This window comes from Rattus norvegicus, chromosome 3 (genome assembly GCF_036323735.1).
Source record: "Rattus norvegicus strain BN/NHsdMcwi chromosome 3, GRCr8, whole genome shotgun sequence".
Lineage (NCBI taxonomy): Eukaryota > Metazoa > Chordata > Mammalia > Rodentia > Muridae > Rattus > Rattus norvegicus.
In genome coordinates, this window is record NC_086021.1 from 121,024,425 (window position 1) to 121,045,096 (window position 20,672).

The 20,672-nt window shown below is 44.6% G+C and overlaps 1 protein-coding gene across 2 annotated transcripts in view; it reads right to left on the bottom strand.

The window, feature by feature from the left end:
• Positions 1-18,457, bottom strand: part of Scg5 (secretogranin V) — a 44,462-nt gene extending 26,005 nt beyond the window's left edge. Inside the window, exons 1-2 of one of the 2 annotated variants that reach the window (XM_006234701.5) lie at positions 18,305-18,457; positions 16,706-16,932 (exon numbers count right to left, since the gene is read on the bottom strand). In XM_006234701.5, the coding sequence (XP_006234763.1) occupies positions 16,706-16,925 (220 nt within the window). In that variant the 5' untranslated portion in view covers positions 16,926-16,932; positions 18,305-18,457. The remainder of the gene's footprint in view (positions 1-16,705; positions 16,933-18,304) is intronic. The other variant, NM_013175.4, reaches the window with a different exon arrangement.
• Positions 18,458-20,672: the final 2,215 nt, after the last annotated feature.

Consider the following 20,672-nt stretch of genomic DNA (forward strand, 5'->3'; position numbering starts at 1 on the left):
CAGGCGAAACTAAATAAATTCACTTTACTCTATTTCAGTCTATCCAAATTGTTGTTATTTCAACATACTGTTGATATAAACGGTCGTTGGGATGTTTAACATTCTCTTTCCACACTATCTTCAGTATATTCTGTGTGGTTTGTACTTAGGGAGTCTGGCAATCCACGTGACCCATCTGGCACCTGCCATAGGGGGCTGGTGACCCATGTGTGTGGAGGCCACACTGCTGTAGGCTCTGAAACGCACAGCCTCTGTAGTCTGACTGCCTGAGTTTGAGTCTTGGCTCCATCAAACTGGCTGTATGACCTCTTGTGTAAAGTGAAGACACTAAAAATACCAGCATTTGCCGGATGGCATCTGGATGAGATAAATTTTTTTTCTTAAGGCTTCTGGCATGAATTCCTGCCAATATTAAATGGTTAATAAAGTTCAATTGTGGTCATGATCTTACAATGCATAGGACATGTGCAACTTACAACCTTATGTAATTCTGGACAAACACTCTCGACCCTTTGAGTCCTAGTCTTCTTCCCTATAAATAAGTAACAACAAAATACTTGTTTATTACATGTCCATTTTGGTTTCCCTTGGACTTGGGTATGGATGAAGAAATAGCTAATGGTGCACTGAGTGAGTGCCTGGGCAGTGGGCACACCGCAGCGGGACAGAGTATCTACGTGGGAGACAGCATCCAGACGGTTCCACTCTGGTTCTTGTGAGCATCTTTTATAGTCTTGCCTACTGGAAAACACCAGGCTGCTGCACAGGGTGTTTGCATCATATGGGGTGTGGTCGAGGTTTTAGATATTTTATTTTTACTGTGAGTATTGACATATGAGTGTGTGTATGTTTGTAACATCTCTGTGGAGACTGTTTCCTTATTCCAAATTCATGTGAGTCTTGAGAATCAAACTCCGGTCTCCTGGCTTGCACGGCAATGTGCTTTTACCTGCCGAGTCACTTCACGGGCCCCTGAAGTGAGTGTTTTTTTAAGGAATAGTCTTGCCTCGTTCCCCACGACCAATTATTATAAGATTCAAAATCTCTATTGGGATTGGCTTTTACTGCTTGTCTATTGAGATGTTTTCTTAATGGCTCATACAGGATTTTGAACAGGAAATGCTCTTAATTAAAACCATGTTTCAAATACCTTTCTGCTGTCCTGTATTGTTCATTTTTTCCCCTTAGGATGGATTTGTTAAACGTTTGAGAATTACTCACTCGTGAAGATGTCTACAACCTGTGATTCAAAACAGGGAGTGATACACCAAGCAATGGGGTTGGCTATGGCATCAGAAATGGACATGCACACCTCAGACCACAGGCTCTGGAGCCCTCCGCGTTGCGCCTCATGGAGGTGTTGTGAAGTCACTGTCACTTTCGAGCTCCCCTGTGCTCACTTCCGAAGAACACTGAATCTGGCCTCCAAGCTGATGCATCTGCAATGGCTAGACACACAGACCCTTGTCAGTTCTCCTCCCTGCCATCCAAGGGCGTTCTGAGGAGAGGAAAATGGCACTGCAGTGTTTACCAAGTGGGGCTCCACTCCACAACTCTGACTGTCCTCTTCATCACAGAAACTCAGCAAACCTAGACCCCACGATAAAAATCAATGAAGCAAATAAAACATTTCTCCAACTATCCAAGTTCTCCTGAGCCTGGACGTATCTCTACTTCTAAGTTGTGTCATTTGGGAAGTGGCAGAAAACAGGGGGAAAACAAAGGGAAAAAGTCTAATGCAGATGTTATTGTTTAAATAGACAGAATGGATGAATGTGTTGTTTTCCAGAATGAGAATACATTTTGTGGGTGTTGGCATAGATTACTGTGGTGTGCATTTGTCCCATTATTTCAGGGACATGAGGCACACTTTGAGGAAAGGCCAACCCTGGTCATGCATCTTCCTTTGGTTCACTTCAAGACAGTGATGTGGATTTAAGGGACTTTTTGTCCAGTGACACAGAACTTCAAAAATTCATGTAAATCTTGGGAATATTCTCACCTCTCAATGCTAAAGGGCTTTATTCATGCTGATCTAACTTCCCTTTGGACAAAGGATTTGGAAGAAGAATGGTTAGGAAAGATTCTCTGAGAACAAACTGAGACAGGGTAACTGGGAAGGACACCAGCCTCGGTCTCTACCCTGGCTTCAGTGCCACACACATCCCGAGTGAGACAGCACTTTCCTGACCGTGCTGCTCTCTTTGGTGTTCCTCACCTGAAACAAGTGTTCAGTACACATCTGTTTCTAGGATTGTCCTCATTCATGAGTGTAGAGGGTTATACAATGCTTCTCAGTGCCATTTCTATAATGAGAAGATCTATCCTATTTTTACAAAGTGCTATCGGTAAACTGACAGGGACCTTGAACGAGGCCCCACACTGCATGTGCTGCTTCAAAGGCCTTGCAGTGATCATTGTTATTTTCCATTTGTACACGAATGGGTGTTTTGACTTCATGCATGTCTATGGGTTATGTGCACGTTTGATGCCTGTGGAGTTCAGAAGAGGGCACTGGGTTCCCTGGAACTGTAGTTAGACACAGTTAGAAGGTGCCATGTGGATGCTGGGAATCCAACCTTGATCCTCTGAAGTAGCAGTCAGTGTTCTTAACTACTGAGCCATCTATCCCAGCCCTTTTGAAATACAAGTTCGAATTGTTTTTCTTAACATGAGTTTCCCAATTGCATAAGACTCAGGCCTGGCTGAACTTGACACTGCTCTCTGATGTTCCTAAAGCCATCTATGGTTTCTTCAGATGCCATTATTTTAACTCATGCCCATTCAGCACAAATATTTACAGATCCAGTAGATCGGTTAAAGTGACTGGATCCGATTCTTTTGATCCCAAGGAAGGGAGTTGGGAAAGGGTGGGCAAAGGAAGAGAAGAGGAAGCAAAGGCGTGACTCCCAGATCCGCAATTGACCTTCCATCAACAGCTGTCACAGGCCTTCAGCAAAGAACGTCACCGCTTCAGACTCAATTTACTATGAAATGTGGTGGGTGGACAGAAGTTCCCAAACGTCCCACCCTGTCCCTTGATTCTGTCTCATGTGCCAGTTTGCTTTAGTGTGTCACTTCTCACTGGATATTCATAACAGCCCCAGGCACCAGTCAGTGGAATTTTCTGGTGAGCTTCAGGCATTAGATTAAGTATTCTTTCTGCTATGCTGTGCTGAGAGTCTTGCCAGCTGAACAGTAAGTAAGGCCGATGTCCTTAGTTTTGATGGCCTTCAGATATGTCCTGTTGTCAGGCTAAGTCAAGGGTGACCAGTTGATAGGAGGCAGCATTACAGCCTGCTCAGGGACGGGGGACTGAAGCTGACGCTGGCACAGCAGGTCACAGGGAAAGGGTCTGTTTCTCTCATGACTCCATTTAAAACCTGGTTTTTCTTTCTCTCCAGATTGACCTCCCCACTGCTGCCAGCTCAGTTGTCAGTGGGGTCATGAGAGTTACTAACAAACAAGCCATAGATGCCCAGTGCACCAAACCCAAGCTCCTGGAAGGCCTGGGGCCCTGGAATCTTCCATCCCAGCATTCCCGGCTAACCAGGGAAGAGCCATCAGATAGAAAGATCACTGTTTCAGGCAGACCTGAAAGTGCTCATGTCTCCTGCCAGGAAGTCCGGTGGGGCAGTACTGGTAAGCCTAAAGCAACAGAATCCTCATCACAAAGAACACTTATAGGAGGCTTCATTTACATTAAATCACTGTGACAAGTAAGCCAGTAGACAGAATCGAGATTAGTCAGTGTTTTTGGGATATTGGGAAAGGGGACAGTGAGACTGGAGAGAGGACAGGGATGACAAAGAAAAAGTGTTTTGTTTTCTGGAATGACAAAAATAGTCTAAAATGGATTTTTGTGACACAAACACAATGAAACTGTATAGTTTATTAGGCAACTGTGTACTGTGTAAAATACAGCTGTTACCTATTTTAAACAAAAACAGAAATGGCCCTGACCTTCTGTCCCAGAGCACACACAAATGCATCGGGCCATTCATGATCACTGTCATGTTAATTACAAACCGACCAATGGCGTTCTGTGCAGGTGAAGAGCTCTCAAGGCCTAGCCCACCTCATGACCACGTTTCAGTTGATAGCCTCCTACTTGCCAGGACAATGATTCTCTGCTGAGCCAATGGCACCACCTGGTGGCCATTGCACAAATAAGTTCATGATTTCTCTTGGATTTTCACCGCAGTATCACTCTAGTTGTATAAAAATCTTAGAAAAATGTGACAAGTCTGAATGTGAAAACACACGGCACGCAAGGCAGGCAATATGAAAGGGCCAGGTACAATTGTGAAGAAGAAATGCATTTTGTTAACAAACACGAATAAAGAAAAACACACGGAAGGAAAGACATTCAAGTTTGCAGATCACAAAAGAAATACTAATTAAAGCAGTAAGATACCAATTTTACCTTTCAAGGGGTTTTTTAAAGGGCAGTGCTCGTAGAAAAAACCTTCCTGTGAGGAGAGGAGAGATAGAGAGTAGAGGGAGAGGAGGAGAGAGGGGATGGAGGGAGAGAAACACTACAGATATCTATTAAGCAGTTGAGAATAACTTGGCAGTACTTAGAAAATAGAACCTAAAAATATATAAAGAGTTTGGTCAAATTATTCTTTTCCCAGAAATGCACACCCTAGAAAATTTATCAAGAGTCTACACGAAGGGTCATGTGCAAATATAGTCATAAGGAAATGTTTATGAAAATAACGAATTGGGAAAATGCTAAGTGCTCACCACGTGGGGAATGTTTGTACTGCGTGTATTCATATAATGGGATATAATCCAGTTACTAAAAATAATGCACTAACTTGTTAGGATATAGAAAATATCTTGCTGGAATATTACATGTGAATTACGAATAAACCCTATTTATGAAAGTAAGAGAGATGGCTCAGTGGTCAAGAACATTTACTGTTCTTACAGAGGACCTGAGTTCAGTTCCCAGCACCCACAACAGTAAGCTTACAACCTCATGTGACCCAGGGATCACATATCTTCTGGCCTCTGCAGTCATGTGCACATAGCCCCCAGCAACTTCCCCACAGATAATTGTAAAACCTTTACTTGAAGTGTTATTTTCAAGGCTACCCATTAAGAGGAAATTACCAAAGTGAAAGGGACACACACAAAAACACACACAACACACACAAATAAATAAACCAAAAAGATGCCAAAAGTGGAAACTTCTAAGTGGTAAGACCATAAACAATCTTCAACATTTCATACTAATGATATACAATGTTTTTATTACTTTTATGATAAGAAAGGTTTAAACATAATTAGAGTCCATAAAGATACTCCTCAAATTTTGTTTTGAATGTGCAGAGGTAAGAAAGACAGGAAGGAAGAGAGGAAAAGGAAGGAGGGATATACATACATACATACATACATACATACATACATACATAATGTATATCTGTATATATACATTATATCATATACATATATACATATGCATATGCATATACACAGACATCCACGTGCACATATATATTGCAGAGAAGTAAATTTCAACAGAAGATTTTAACCTCCAAGGAGTATTAAAAATCACCTGAAGATGTTTTTAGTTTTTCCACTTGGGAAAATCTACCGCCCTCTACTGGGCAGAGGCTAGGGGTGCAGGCCATCAGTAGGTAATGTTGCAGCCTAGACAGATTATGAACAGTGGTGAGAGTGCAAATTCTGCTCTAGATTCAAATATAAGTGAGCCAAATCTAGATTCTACGCCCTTGACCTGTCTTTGTACTGTTCAACCACTTCCGTTGTAAAACAGAACTATCCACATAGGATTTATGAGGACGAAAATTGCAATATATACTGTACTTGGCCACAGTAGACATAAAATGGGGATTATTTCCTTTCTACTAAAACATTTTCCTTTGAATAAGTATTGTACAGACCTCTTCTTACCCTTTACATGGAGATTCTATCTATTTCAAGTATTTAATAAACATAAACGCTTATTTTATGTGTATAAATGTTTTGTCCACATATGTGTATGCACACCACATGTGTGTGTGTGCCTAGTAGCTGTGGAGGCCAGGAGAAAGCATCAGGTTTCTGGACAGGAGTGATACATGGTGCTGGGCCACCATATGGTTGCTGTGAACTGAACCTTGGTCCTCTGAAAGAGCAGCAAGTGCTCTTAACCACTGAGCCATCCAGCTCCCCCTCAAACATATTTTTGAGGCTAGGTAAGTGTTATCATATTTCCTCCAGATTTTAGAGCTTTAGCACTGGGTAGAAAGGACGAAAAAGAATTCATCATTCTACCCTATTGTTAAACAAGAACTCATGGAGGCGTATGTTCTGAGTTCAGGGGACAATGCAAGCAAAAGATTGGCCTCCTGCCCTACAAGGCATACCCCATGGTTAGAAGACTGCAGAGTATGTGAGAGGCATGAGGACACCAGAGGACATGGGACACTAGTGTCACCATGCATGTCCCATTGTCCACAAAGGCTGCACATCATCTTCTGGAACTCATTTAGCCATCCGGGCTGCTTGTATCTCCACCTTTGCAGAATGAATCCTACATCTCTGCTTCTAGACACTTAGCACATTCTATCGAGAGCAGAGCTCCAATCCCAAGTGCTGCCCCATTCTTACTGACTCCTCCATCAGAGCAGCACCGCTGCTGCTGCTGCAACCCAGAGCAGGACATACTCTGCCAGCGGCTTCTCAGCTCCTCACACTTTTAATGTCCTCCCTGAAAATTAGGGAGGTTATCTGACCAACCTCAACAGCACAGACATCCTGAGGCAGGGGCATGAGAAGGGCTTTCGTAGGGCAAGTAGGCTTCAGGAGGAATGTGAAGGAGGTCCTGGCAGTTTACTGTAGCCAGCCTTCCCCATCTGGCCAGCTGGGAGTGAACTGACCACTCCCTGCCTGCAGACACATCTTGCTGGTCCATGGCCCAGACCCCAAGGCACCAAAACTCTGCCTGTAAAAAAAGCCAGAGGCACTTACCAGGCTCTAGTGTGCTGTATACAGGCCTAGTTAAATGAGAGCCGATGCCAACAGTCCTATTCACTGTTCACACATTAAAAGAAAAGGCCTTACAGTATTAGTGCGATGTATCATTGTCTGTCAGAATAACTGCTCTTTCTCCCCTTTCTTTGTAAACATGTTTAGACAATAGCACCTACATCGTTGCCATGTTTTTACACACTTCAGTGACCAAGAACTATTCAGGGTCTGGACAGACTCAACAAATGGTTCCTCCCACCATCTGCTGAAGGCCTGGAAACATGGGGAGAGGGGAAGAGACAAGGGAAGAGACTAGTTGGTTGGATTCAGGAGACAGGCACGCTCAGTGGTTTAGAGCAAAGGAATTCTTCCCAGCATGCCCATCCGTTCCCACTGCTTGGGGGGAAAAGCGTTAGTCATTCACCCCTCTGTCCAAAGTGCTCAGGGAAGCCTGCTGAGCTGTCCCACTAGGAGATGGCCTTAGGAAGGTCCCGTGGGCCTTCCTCAGTAAGGCAGACCTAGGCTGTCCCCTCTGCTTAGGGCAACAAAAAAATTAGGAAAGTTTCCTGGGGAGGATGATTACCAGTTCCTGAGTCCCCTCCTGGGAGAGCACAGTCATCTCAGCCCCTAGGTAAGTGTCACTCTGCCTTGGTCAGGTCTCTTTCCTGTGGGTTGAGCACCCCTCCCCCATCTGTATATTGAGGATATTCTAAAAATGCCATAACGGATCAGTGTTCGCCCCTCTGGGCGTTTATTAACAAATGTGTCCAAGTGAACAGCCGCCTGGAAAAGGGAGAGGCTCACTTCACGGAGTATTTGACTTATGCTGAGTAACACTCATAAATACCAAGCGGATGGGACGCCGGCCTCTGTCTCCTGGTATTCCAATGGCGCTCGTGAGCTCCGTGCATGGATTTGACCAGTGCAGACAGAAATATATGAACTGTCCTCCTGCCAACACCACTGACCACTACTGCCATCGCCGCTGAGGTGATGACCAGGTGAAGCACTCAGGGACAAGTACAAGGTGGGCTCCGGTAGAGGCTCCCTGTGTGAGCTTAGGGGCTGGGCAGGATACACCACCTGCCTTGTTTAGCCATTGTTCTGACCTAGACAAACCTGCTGACAGCCTCAAATGGCCTTTCCTGCCACCCCTACCCTACCCTGTAACCAGTCTGTATTGACACAATGGCTAAAAAGAAGGTTTTATTTTTTCTTTACTTATGCTACTCAAACCCATGTCTCCATGATATACATCCTCACAGAAGCTGCTCAAGCATGATGGTGATGATTCCAGTGTCAGCTTCCCTGGTTCAGTGCCTTGATCCGGACAGGACTGGTTCTGTAATAATCTGTGTATAGGACTCTCAGCTTCTAGCGCAGTACACCACAAACATGCACTAAGCTTCTCGTGTCCCTTCCGTATCTCATTTTCAGGCTCCTTAAACTAAGGCTGCAGGTCGGGGTGGGAGACGTTGGGTGGGCCTGTAGCTCCTCTTTACCGTTTCTCATTTAGCTCGCCACTTCGCTGGAGAGAGGTGCTGAGCAAAAACCCAGCCCATATTTCCAGATCTTTCTTGTGTGTTATCTTTCTTAGTCCTATCTGTGAATGGCTCTTGAAGACCAATGCGAACCTCAACTGGCATAGGAAGAAGAGCACGGCAAGCAAAACCTGCCACGACCCTCATGTTCTAGAAAACGGCTATCTTCCTCTGACCAGAGCTGAATCCTCACAGAGAGGTTAAGATAATGCCCGATTTGTAGTTGGTTTACAAAACTCTAAGAGAGCAGTACATAGAGTTTTGGAACACAGGAAGGCCGGAGTTCCTGGAACGATGTAAGAATGTAGTTACTTGTTGCATGAATAAAGGTGGAAATGTATTAGTGGGCACTCTGGGAGGATGCTGGTTGGTGTAAACGGCCCGAGAGATCAGCAAGTCACTGCAGGCCAGATTTCTAAGTCATCACAAACGTGCCTTTCAGCAGCACCTAATGTTCATCTACAGCATGTTCCACTTTTGGAACTTTTGCGGAAATGGTCATAAAGTCACAAGAGCAAGAGAAGGGGAGGGCGCGTGAGGGAAAGCTGCCGCTCGCTCATCTTCACGAAGCGCTGCTCCTCCCTACAGCCCTGTGACCCTAACTCCTGTCACTACCAACGGGCTACACACAAAACCAGGGAAACGGATTACTCTAAAGATTAATAGATGACGATTGGAAGGGCTGTGTCTCAGGCACTGACACAGGGAACTGGAAGACGGGATCACCTTTCCAACCTTGAGCTATATATAACTGGAAATGAACATGGGAGGGCAGAAGAAGGAGAAAGCATGGTGGTGCTTTGCGAGATGGGGATGGTGCACTGCGGTAGAGCAAGGAGGGCAAGGACCTGCGCTGGATCCCAGGCGTCACTAAACAAACAAGCATATACGTTTCATGTCTGTAGAACACTTTTACCTTTTCAAAGTGCCTCGATGTCCCTTACTTTGGTTGTCGAGACAACACTGTGAGATGGACCAGACAGCTCATCTCCATTTTTAGACTGGGAAAGTAAACGTCTGGCACACGTCACTGTCTTGTAACTCGTCTGAGAGTGAACTAGAGTAGCCTATCTCAATGTACATCCTGATAGCTATATAATCATCCATCTTCTTCTCACCCTCCCTAAACCCACATCCCATATGCCTCTCCCTCTGCTAAAACTCATACGACACATGGTGCATGGTGGCCAATGTGCACACTCAGATTTAATTGCCAGGCCTCACTGTGGTCTGCTAAACCCAGCCTGCTTCACTAACTCTTTATGGACTGTGGTGACCAAGATGTTTGCTCCAATTTGTTCCAAGAGGGAAACTTGTCAGAACATTGGCTTCCTGTAGCCTCAGGTCCCAAAATACCAGCCGTCTAAATCACCTGTGGTTTACCATGATGCCTAGCCTCATAATCGTTTCTCAACTAAATATACAAGTCTACAGGCATAGATGTACTCAAACCTAACATAGCTGGCTTGCCAACAAACTTAAAAACCCTGAAGCCACTATGGGAAAACGTAAACAGTCCCAATTGATAGGATGATTATATCAAATAAGGCAGGTTATAGGAGAGCAGTTCTGCACGCCATAACAAATGTTACATAAAATCTGGTTACCGCTCTTCCGTTTCCCTCACGTATGTAACCCACTTTGTCAATTATCTGTGGAAAATCCTTCATTGCAGCTCCCCAGGTGACTCACTTCTTGTTGCCTGGGTCTTTTTTCCAGATGGTATGAATCAGGTGACATTAGACGACAGAGTTCTAGTTTAAACACCACAGGCTTTGCACAGATATGGACTTGGCACAGATATGCCTGACAGAAAAACCCCAGGAGCCAAGGTTCATCAGGAGCCAAGAAGCCTCCTGGGTTAAGCCCACACTACAGGAAAGGGCAAGGAGTTTTAGCTGCCAGCCTTCAAGTAGTGGGAAGGGAGGAACGTGTAGTCTTTTTTGCGTAGAATTTTTCCCCCTGCCAAACTCTCATGTGAATCATATGGAAAGTGGGATGGGAGAAAAAGGGTTATAAAAAAATGAGAAAATTTTTTTTAACCTCGTCACAATTTAGGGGCAACAAAGTGCACTGTCCCCACTTGTTCCATCCAGGCTATTGTTGCAGAAATGGACTGGGTACGTGGTTTAAATGCTGTTTTTCCATGAAGACTGCACACATTTGAGACTTGATATTCAGAAGAATAAATCAGAATACAGGACTCACAAGAAGCAGGGCTCAGAGGAACAGAAGGGTCCAGTTCAGTCCCTGAACCCACAGATGGGCACTAGCTATACTAAGCACTCAAGTGTTTATGCACCCCTAAAAATTGTGTGTTGAAGTCTAACCCCAATGTGGTGATGGAACAAATGTCCTCCACCCCTCTGCCATGTGAGGAGTCAGCCACCTATGAAACATGAAGCAGGCTCTCATCAAACCCCTCAGCCAGTGCCCGATCTAGACATTCAAGAGCTGTGAGCAGGGGCAGTAGAACAAGTCACCTAGGCAGATAAAGACAAGCAGGGCTCCAAATAACTAACTTCTCTAAGTTAGCAGCTGTTGTGCATTAAATTTCACCTTTCTACTTTTGCTGCTTTTCTATATCCCTCTTTGACATCTGTGTTGGCTGGTTTTGTGTCAACTTGACAGAGGCTGGAGTTACCTGAAAGGAGGGAGACTCAATTGAGAGAAGGCCTCCATAAGATTGGGCTGTAGATTTCTTAATTAGTGGGGGAATAGTGGGGGAGGGTCCAGCCCATTGCCGGTGATGTTATCTCTGGACCGGTACTCCTGGGTTCGATGAGAAAGCAGGCTAAGCAATTCATGAGGAGCAAGCCAGTAAGAAGCACCCTTCCATGGCCTCTATATCAGCTCCTGTTTCCAGGTTTGTGCCGTTTGAATTCCTGACTTCCTTCAGGGATGGACTACAATATGGATGTGTAATCTAAGTAAACCCTTTCCTCCCCAAGTTGCTTTTGGTCATGTTTCATTACAGGCACAGTAATCCTAGCTAAGACAGCATCATAAGAAAGTCTTAGAGAATGAACCAATACTTTATATTGTTTAAATGTTTCATGATTCAAGAATCATGGATAGTGACAATTTCTGCTTATTGTTTAAGTTGCCATAACCTTGTTTACAGCTACTGAGTCTATCACTTGGAATCTGTGATTTTGTGTTTGAGACAAGGCCGCATTACGGACCCAGACAGGCCTGGAACTTACTATTTAAAGCAGGCTACTCTCAAATTTATGATCCCTCTGCCTCCACCCGATTTTCCAGTGCTTGGACTGCAGGTGTGTGCTAGCACATCGGGCTGGGGCTGTGTTCCTTAGCAAACTGTCTTTATATCCTGTGGACACAGGCTGTGCTTTGATCGCACTGCTGCAAGGATATACAATGTCTTTAAGATTAGAGTCCCTGAGTCTTCTCTCGCCTGCTCATCTTCAACTCTTTTTCTACACTGACCCCTGGCAACTAGAACATAAGTGATTTGGACACGCTCACATTGAAAATAACGACCTTAATAAAAATCTCCTCCAGTTCTTTACCACAACCCATCCCCAATCCCGCCACCATTCTGACTTGACCTGACTGTTCTGGGAGTGAGGTTTTACCATCTATATCTTCTCCCTTCCCCCTCCATTATTGTCTCAATCCAGCGCAATGTGGGTTTGCCCCCTCACCCCAATTCTTCACAGAACTGGCTCTACTCAAAGCTCAAATAACTCCTGTATGGCCATATCTCATAGTCCCCAGAGACAGGACAGGAGTTCCTCTTTTTCTGGTCTTCCTTCTGCTTCATCTTCCTGACCAGTCTCTGTTGGCCTCTTTCTCCCACTGCCCTTCATGGTTTTCAAACTCAGGGCTGCAAATGCCCCACTGTGGAACCACTTCCCCAGTCCCCAGTTTCCTTTGCAGATTTCCTGCCTGGATTTCTCTGTGTCGAGCTCTTTAGGACTTTGTCTTAGGTGCTCTGTCCCCATAAGTGATGTTTAACTTGGACACCTCATCCACACTGTAGCTTCAGCCATGTCTCCTGACATGGAGAGGGCTCTGAAAAGCCCCCTTCTCCCCGACATCCCTCTTGTGTGATGCACATCCAGAGAACCATCTTCAAGCCTTCCCAGACACCCCGGAGTGCCTTAAAGACAATAGTTTTCATCTTCCCTGTCCTATATGCATTTAAAATCCTTTAGATTTTTATCCAGGCAGCTAATCCACACAGGATTTAAAATCATTTGCCAAGGTCTTTTAAAATAATTTCTGTTGTGTGGGTGATTTCAAGGTAGCCTCAGAGGGTACAGGCCAAACTGGAGAGAGATCCCGATGCAGGCAAAGTGAATCGTAAACTCCTGCTGTCATTGGTCCCTCTAGAATGGGGAAAACTAGAAACAGACTTCAGAAAAGTTACCTGGGCCAAGAGACAGTCCTACTTCTTCCTCCTCTTCCTCTTTTCTTCATCTTCTTCTCCCTCCCCCTCCTCCTCCCTCTTCCTCTTCTTCCCCTCCTCCCCCTCCTTCTCCTCTTTTCTTTTCTTCCTCCTCCCTCTTCTCTTTCTCCCCTCTTCCCCTTCTAAATACAGCGAGACTATGCAAAAACAAAGTGAGATGCCTCTTCTGCTCCTCCATGTTTTCTCCTCCGGGTCTGTCAGCTGAGAGGCAGCTGTTGCCACCCTGTGGCAGCGTCGAGGTACTGCAGCTCCTTTATTCAGCAAGTTTGGCCAAACGAAGGCTCTTTAAAACCTTCTTGCCTTTTCGAGAATGCTAGCTTACAGAGGGCTTTTTCCTCCATTTGATATAATTTTAAAAGTTTCAGTTTTCTTTATTTTTAAAAAGAATTGAGGCTCCCAAACATAGAAATATTTTGATATACTCTTAACAATGTAAGTATAAATGCTAATATTTATAACATCCGTTTCAGTGTTTGAGACTTAGTGTCAACACAGTGCTAAGCATTCAGTGGTTTGAAGTGTGGAAGGAAGAAACAGCTGACAGTTTAAGAGAACAGTTTGCTGCTGTTTTAGTTTTTTATTTTTAACCTGATACTGTTTTTATCTGTCCTGGTTTGATCAACTCCAATTTAATACGAGTGTCAGTCAGTCCTCAGGCTTAGTAAGCAGCTCCCAAGTCTGTCCCTGGGAGAGCTGCTCAGTCACCCTGCTTCTAAGGAACAGTAGTAGCACTTAGCCATGTCACAGAGATCTGCTCCAGCAGCTGGGGAAGATGGGCAGTGATGAAATGTAAGGTACAGAGCTGGACCGATGTTGATGATGAGTGTTAGAAAGATGATCAGAAACCCAGGAGGTGGAAGGCAGAGCTGGGAGAACTTCAAGGTCATCCTTGCCTACATACAGTCTTCAAGCCAGCATGAGCTATATGAGATCCTGTCTCAAACAACAAATAAAAACTGACAACCAAGCATAGCCTTCCTGCTAATGCACAAAGAGGTGGGGTCTTGTGGTCTTTTTATTCACAGTTCACATGACTGTATGTGAAGGAAGTCTTATTTCATCCATAAGAAAATCACCTTTCAGAGAGGTTGCCGAGACCACACGTAGCAAGGAAGCATCGTGCACACAGCACAGACTCAGTTCTCTTGCCCTTGAACCTCATGAGGTTGCCTTCACATACGGCCACTTCCTAGCAGTCTTTACTTTGTCCTTTTGTTTTGGTTTTGGCCTAGAATTTCTATATTTGGAAGATGCTATTACTCAGCTTCTTTTAAGGTACCTATAGAGGCATGCCTAAGCCAAACAGAAACGAAGGAAACAAATAACTTGCTAAAAGATGGCAGCACCAGTAAGGGATGGAGTTAGCATTTAAATCCAGGGAGCTTTGGTAGCATAATTCATAATGACCAAATTCAATGTGTGTTGAATTATGCAGGAATACACTGGGTATGTTCTCTATAAGAATTGGGAGGGGCACATTTCACGGATTCTGATGCTGTTAAGAGGATGGAAGGAGCTATTCCACATGAGTGAGTGAGCCTCTGAGCATACAGTACAGACCCATGGGTGAGTTGAAGAAATGATCTGTTCACATAAATAAGAACCAGGTCATCCAACTAAAAGCCCAGGGTGGACTGGGAAAAGCTCGGGGTTTGCACTTCCTTTCTTTGCTCCCACTATCTCTGAACTACTTCCTGTCAGTTTCCACCTCAACTACAAGGGGCAGAACTCTAAAATGGCTCCAAGATTCTTACCTGCTGAGCACACAAGATTCTCCGCCCTTGCATGGTGTGGAGACTGGAGATAACTGGTTATCTTTGTCTTAGATGACAGAGGTGGCTCAATAGTCACTTCCATGATTCTGTTGCATTGGCCTTATCAGACTAAAGGGGCTTCTTGTGGAGGAGTGAAATGTCACAAAAGAACATTCTTATTCAGGATAGGGATTTGTGAGACAGCACGCTGCCCAAGGAGCTCGGCTGACAGCCATCGAGCAAACGGACCTTCAGCTGATAATTGCATGGAAATGAAGTCTGCCAATCACCTTAATGGGCTTTTTCAAAGCTCCCACACCAGCTTGGTTGTAATGTTGGTCAATGCCAGAATTCACCTTGGTTTGACTCTGAATGGTGAGAGACTGCCAAAGTGACTCCAGCAGAGGTGGAGACACTGGGTGTCCTGTGAAACTGCTAATGCTGTGATAATTCATGGTAGAGCAATAGTCAATGGGAAGCACAAATCAATATCCATCCCTTAGCGGAGCCTTGACTTTGCCATGGCAGCTCATTACCTCAAGATTAATGATAGGAAGTCAGTAACTCCAATCTACTGTAATCTATCCTTTCCTTCCTCCATGCCTTCTCGCCGTGCTCCCCTGGGGATTTCCTATGCAAACTTCAAAATCCAGCTCACATGGGACTTCTCTAAGAGCGTTCGTTGCCTTGTGGGCCTGTTCCTGTTACCTATTCCTGACCTATCTCCTACTCTGTGCTCCATGGAAGCAGTGTATATCAGGAGACACTGCAATCACTTCGTGTTGGTTCCCTTCTCTCAGTTGGCCTGAACCATGTGGGACAGAGGTGCCCCAGCATCCCGTGAGGTGCACGTGGACATGTGGAGGACAACACAGAGTTGGATTCTGAGTGAATAAAACGAGGCTCTGAATAAACGCCGGCTTTTGATACCAGGGAGAGCCTTCTCCAGGACAACAGCAGAGTGGTTAACCATGCACTCAATTCATGGAGAGAGCAGATATTTACCACCTCAAACGAATTAAATAAACAGGAACAGGTGGCTGGCGCCATTTAGAGTTTAGACTCTCCGTAAAAGAATGGCAAGGAGTCCTAGCTGATTTATCCCGATATAAGCCATTTGCTATGGTTCTGTGCTTGCAGATTCAACTTACTTGGGCCAATCTACTCCTGACATCAAATGTCAACCAAAACACACAGCAACATCAATGGCTCAAAGTGTCGGCAACAAGACAGAATTGGGGATCATATATCAACACTATTCACAGCATTCATAGACCCCTGGAGCAGACAGCACTGTGAGGCAATCATAGTATGAAAATTATATGTCTGGAATCCGTCAGAAACAGTACCTGATGGATGTGGCTACTGGGAGAATCCAAAGTGAGGATTTATATAGTTCTTTAAGACCCACTGCCCACTCCCAAGGGGAAGGCTCTTAGTTCATATATAAGTACATAGAAGGCAAACCAAATACAGCTTTTTACTTAGGGTTTATCAGAACGTTATGAGGAGTTGGAAAACAGGAAGAATTCCTGAGAGGTGGTCTTGTCACTCTCCTGAATGTGTTATACATGTATCACTGTGCAAAGCACAAGGGGGAAATAGGGCCAGGGGTGCAGCTTAGCCCGCAGAGGGCTTGCTTAGCCTGAAGCCTGAAGCCCCAGCTTCCTTCCTCAGCATCTCACAAAGTTAGCACTGGGGAGGTGGAGGAAGGAGGATCAGGAGCTCAAGGTCATCCTTGCCTACATATGGAATTCACGGTAAGTCTGGTCTAAATAAGATTCTACTAGGGCTGGAGAGATGGCTCAGCCATTAAAGGCTAGGCTCACACCAAAAATATAAGATTCTACTAGTAAAATAAAAAAAAGAAAAGAAAAGAAAAAGAAAACACTGCCCCCCCACCCCCACCAAACCAAACAAAAAACCCTGTAAATGGAAACAGTAGTCTCAGGAATGCAGTGGAAACACCGTCAGTTTGGAATAGTGCATACCTTCGATGCTCTGCGGCCCAACAAGATTCATGGCCTGGTGGGCTGGGTACTCCACACGTGGCCTGGCAATGCCCAGCTGCTCCATGACTCCATGCAGCAGCCTCTGGATGTCTGTCTCTGAGACCCGGTCAGGAGTCCGTGGACTATAAGCGAATGCTGGATTCCACTCAAGCAGCAGCCAAAACAAAAGACCAGATAGTATGACCATCCTTGAGGTCATTTTTAACCTGCAGAAGGAAGGACCAAGTTTATATAACTTGGCCAAGCCAGAACACAGCTGTGGTGGTATAATTACAAATCACAAGTCAAGGCTGAAGAACCTCCCTAAAATGAGATTCAAATGAAAAATTTGTAGGGGTTTGCTTTTGTGTCCAAGCCAGGTAGGAAACCTCTGTGTGAAAGAAATAAGAAGACAAAGAGTGGAGGCTAAGCAAGTCCCCAACTCACACCTGAGGATCTAGGGACAGGAATACGTTCTCATACCTAGGGTCTGTGATCCCTGCAATCTGAGTACTTTTGGATTTGAGAAAGAGGGTGATAATTTTTGAGATTTCCCAGTTTAAGAGAAGAAAGGAGTAGCAAAGGGGAGTTGGGGAGACCCAAACAGTAAAAAACAAAACAAAACACACAGAAAGTCCTGGTGTGGTGGCTGAGGGTGTTTTAACTTAGCAGACAGGCAATAAATACATTAAGATCCTGAACAGAAGTACAGCCAGCTCAGAGGTAGGTACAGCCAGCTCAGAGGTACACCTCGGTCAGATCCTGCTCTGGGAAAGTGAGCAACATGAAAGATGCTTACTTGACTGCACATCACCTACTTAGGCAAGTTCCTCAGCCACCCTTTCTACAGAACGAGGATAGTAACCATTTATCTTACAGAGTTATTGTGACGATAAAGATCAAAATCATGTAAGGGGCATGGAACAAAGCCAGCTACACAGTAAGCCCTCTGCACTTCTAGCCCCTTGATGGTAAGCAGTCTGGGAGTTAAGATTTGTGGAGGCGGCAGGGAGGAGAGGGAAGATGGTAAAATGGGGGAATAATCTCAAGTGTCAACCTGCCTTACATGTTGGCACCCGTGGATATGCCTGTTCACACAGCTTTCCTGGCAGCTGCTTGTTTAGGGTCGGTGCTTCAGGCAACAGCCAAATAAACCCTTTTGAGCATTCACAGGGATAGGGGTTTGAAAGGTAGAGAACAAGCTAAACATCTTTCCTAAAATAAATATTCATTTTATCTTTCTGCAGGTAAAGGCCTTTTCTTGCAACTCGTAGACATTAAAACCTTGCTCTTCAAAGAGCCAAGGACGGCTATTTTTAACAGCATAATCTGCTGTTGTGATGAAATGGCTGGATGCGGGCACCAGGCTCCATCATCTCCATCAACTCCGAATACAGAATGTTTTCTTTACTGGCCAGCCCACGGATGAACTATCCAATCGCTGCTCTCGGAACTCTTTCCCCACGCCTTATTTATAACTACCCCTTGCAATCCCCGCATCCATCCTTTGTCTGACCCCAGCTAGGCATCCTCCCCCACCTAAGGAACCCAGCTGAAAGACTAGCCAGGCCGCATCACTTGTATCACTGCGGAACTCACCGTGTGGCCGCGGGCGGGCGTCTAGCAATCTGGGCCAAAACAGGGAGCTGACGTGCTGGATAGCTCCTGCGTCACCTCCCTCCGCAACCAAGCTCCACCCAGGCCCCGCCCCCAGCAGGTGGGAGAAACCTTCCCAGAGTTCCTGAAAGGCATTGCAGATGTCTCTGGCCTAGAGCCTTACTCAGCTCCGACAGAGGCAATCTGTGTCTCTCTTGGCTGTTTCTAGAGTGCTCCCTTTCTCCATCGACCCCTACGAACACCATTTACTTCCTTTATCAGTCTCAAACGATTGCCTAAACGTAGATCACCACTGATAACACATCTTTAATTTTGCCATCTTCCAGATTTTAAAATTAGCAAACTTGTTTCATGCTGGAATTTTCATACCTCTTTTCTAGTACTTTTCCTTTCCTGTCCCCTCACTTAAGCCCTCTCCAACTTGTTTCATGACCTACATTCACAGTGCATTTGACTCGAATATGGCAATGATAGGGGTGACTAAGAGAAATCCAAGTCCTAAGGGGTTCTGGTGACAGTGATCGCTCTACTGCACCCTTCCTTAACACCCTAGGTTACCCAGAAGCTGAGCATTGCTTCTAAAGTTCACCAAGAGAAACCACCCTTGCAGGTGTGCAGAACTTACCAAAATAACTTATATTTGTGGTGCCAACGGTAGGATCCAGGATCTTATGAGATTCTGAGCCCTGAAAGTAACAGTACAAATGCTACAAAGCCTTCATCAAGAAACCTCTGGTAAACAGTAAGTTCCAGGATGTGGTTAGAAATCAGTTTGTCTGTCTGCAGCCAGCAGCAAACCTGCTGCATTCACTTACTGCAATGAATAGAGGCCGGGAGTCTTGTCAGCCAAGTTTCTTCGAAAAGCCAGACGTCATGTGTTTTGTTCCAATCAACGCGATCCACTGCTGGATCCAAGTTGAAAGCTTATGATGGTGCACAGTACTCACTGCTAATGAGCGCTGTTTACTCTCAAGGTGACATCTACAGAGTTCAGTTAGATTCAATGTAAAATTGGAAAAATAGGATGCTGGCTGTGCAGTTGACTAAAACATACCAAAATGTATGAGTCACATTATATTTACAAGACAGGGTGTGAAGGTCTTTGCACTGCTGACAAAATGCAGATGGAAATTTATTTTGGTTCCTAAGTTTTGAGATCTTAGGACATGATGGTGGGAGCCCACGGAGAGTCAGGATAGACAGCAGAGCAAAGAGGGATGAGGTTCCCCAGTGACACTTCGTCCCAAAGGTTCTACAACCAGGAAATAGTGCCACTAGTTAGGAACAAAGCATTCAGCATGAGCCTGAGGGTAACAGCGCACATGCGGCTTGGATACAGGGGTCTTACCAGGGCTGATCTCAAAGGATCCTACTTACCTCAGACTCCAGAATAGTTGACTACAGGCATGTGCCAGTACACTTGACTAAGATCTGGAATCATATATATCCTATACTTGTTAGTTCTCAAAACCCTAAATTAAGTTCTTACTGATGATAGAATGTGACCCAGAAACCTATTAACTTTAGTTCTTTGTGTATTAAAATCTACTGCTTATTTATGAGAATACCCAAACACTAGTTTCTTACACTAAAAATTTGAGAATTCTTGAAGTTACTGTACACTTTTAACTTCAGAAATCACAAATGTATATACTGTCTGATCTTTTAGCCCATGAAATTAGCAACAATCTTCATTTTGAGTAAGACAATAAAATACAAAAATGAAACATTTTAAAACTTTCTCATCACCCAACTATGAAATGATGTGTAATCTTAAAGAGTTAAACTCATTCTTCCACCTTAAATTGTAATTTTTTTTCACTTAAAATGGAGGTAAGATCTACATATTCCCCCACCTCTATCCCTGAGCGATCTGAACCATGCCCTCCCTGCTCAGGCATTAAAGACCCACTGAAATCATATAAGGCATTCTGACTATACAGGAAAGCTTAGCTCGGAATGCTTTAAAATTTTGAAGCACTTCAACCAGTAAGGCCTATGTAATATTCCAAAATCTGAAATATTTCTACCAACTCTAGGTAAACGATCCATACAACCCGATCCAGCCATATCTAAAATGCACATGGCTAGTCTGTTTTAATGAACAGACTAGAATAATGAACATTGGAAATGACTCGGGGTGGAAGAGTTGCTGCTCTTGTAGAGGACTCAGGTTTGGTTCCCAGAACCAACATAGTGGCTCAGAACCATCCAGGATATCAAGCTGTTCTTGTCTTAAAGGAGAAAAGGCACATATGTGTTATACATGCTTACATGGATTCATATGCGTACATGCAGACAAAAACACACATGCAAAATAAGTCTAACCCCACATGTCCACATAGAACCC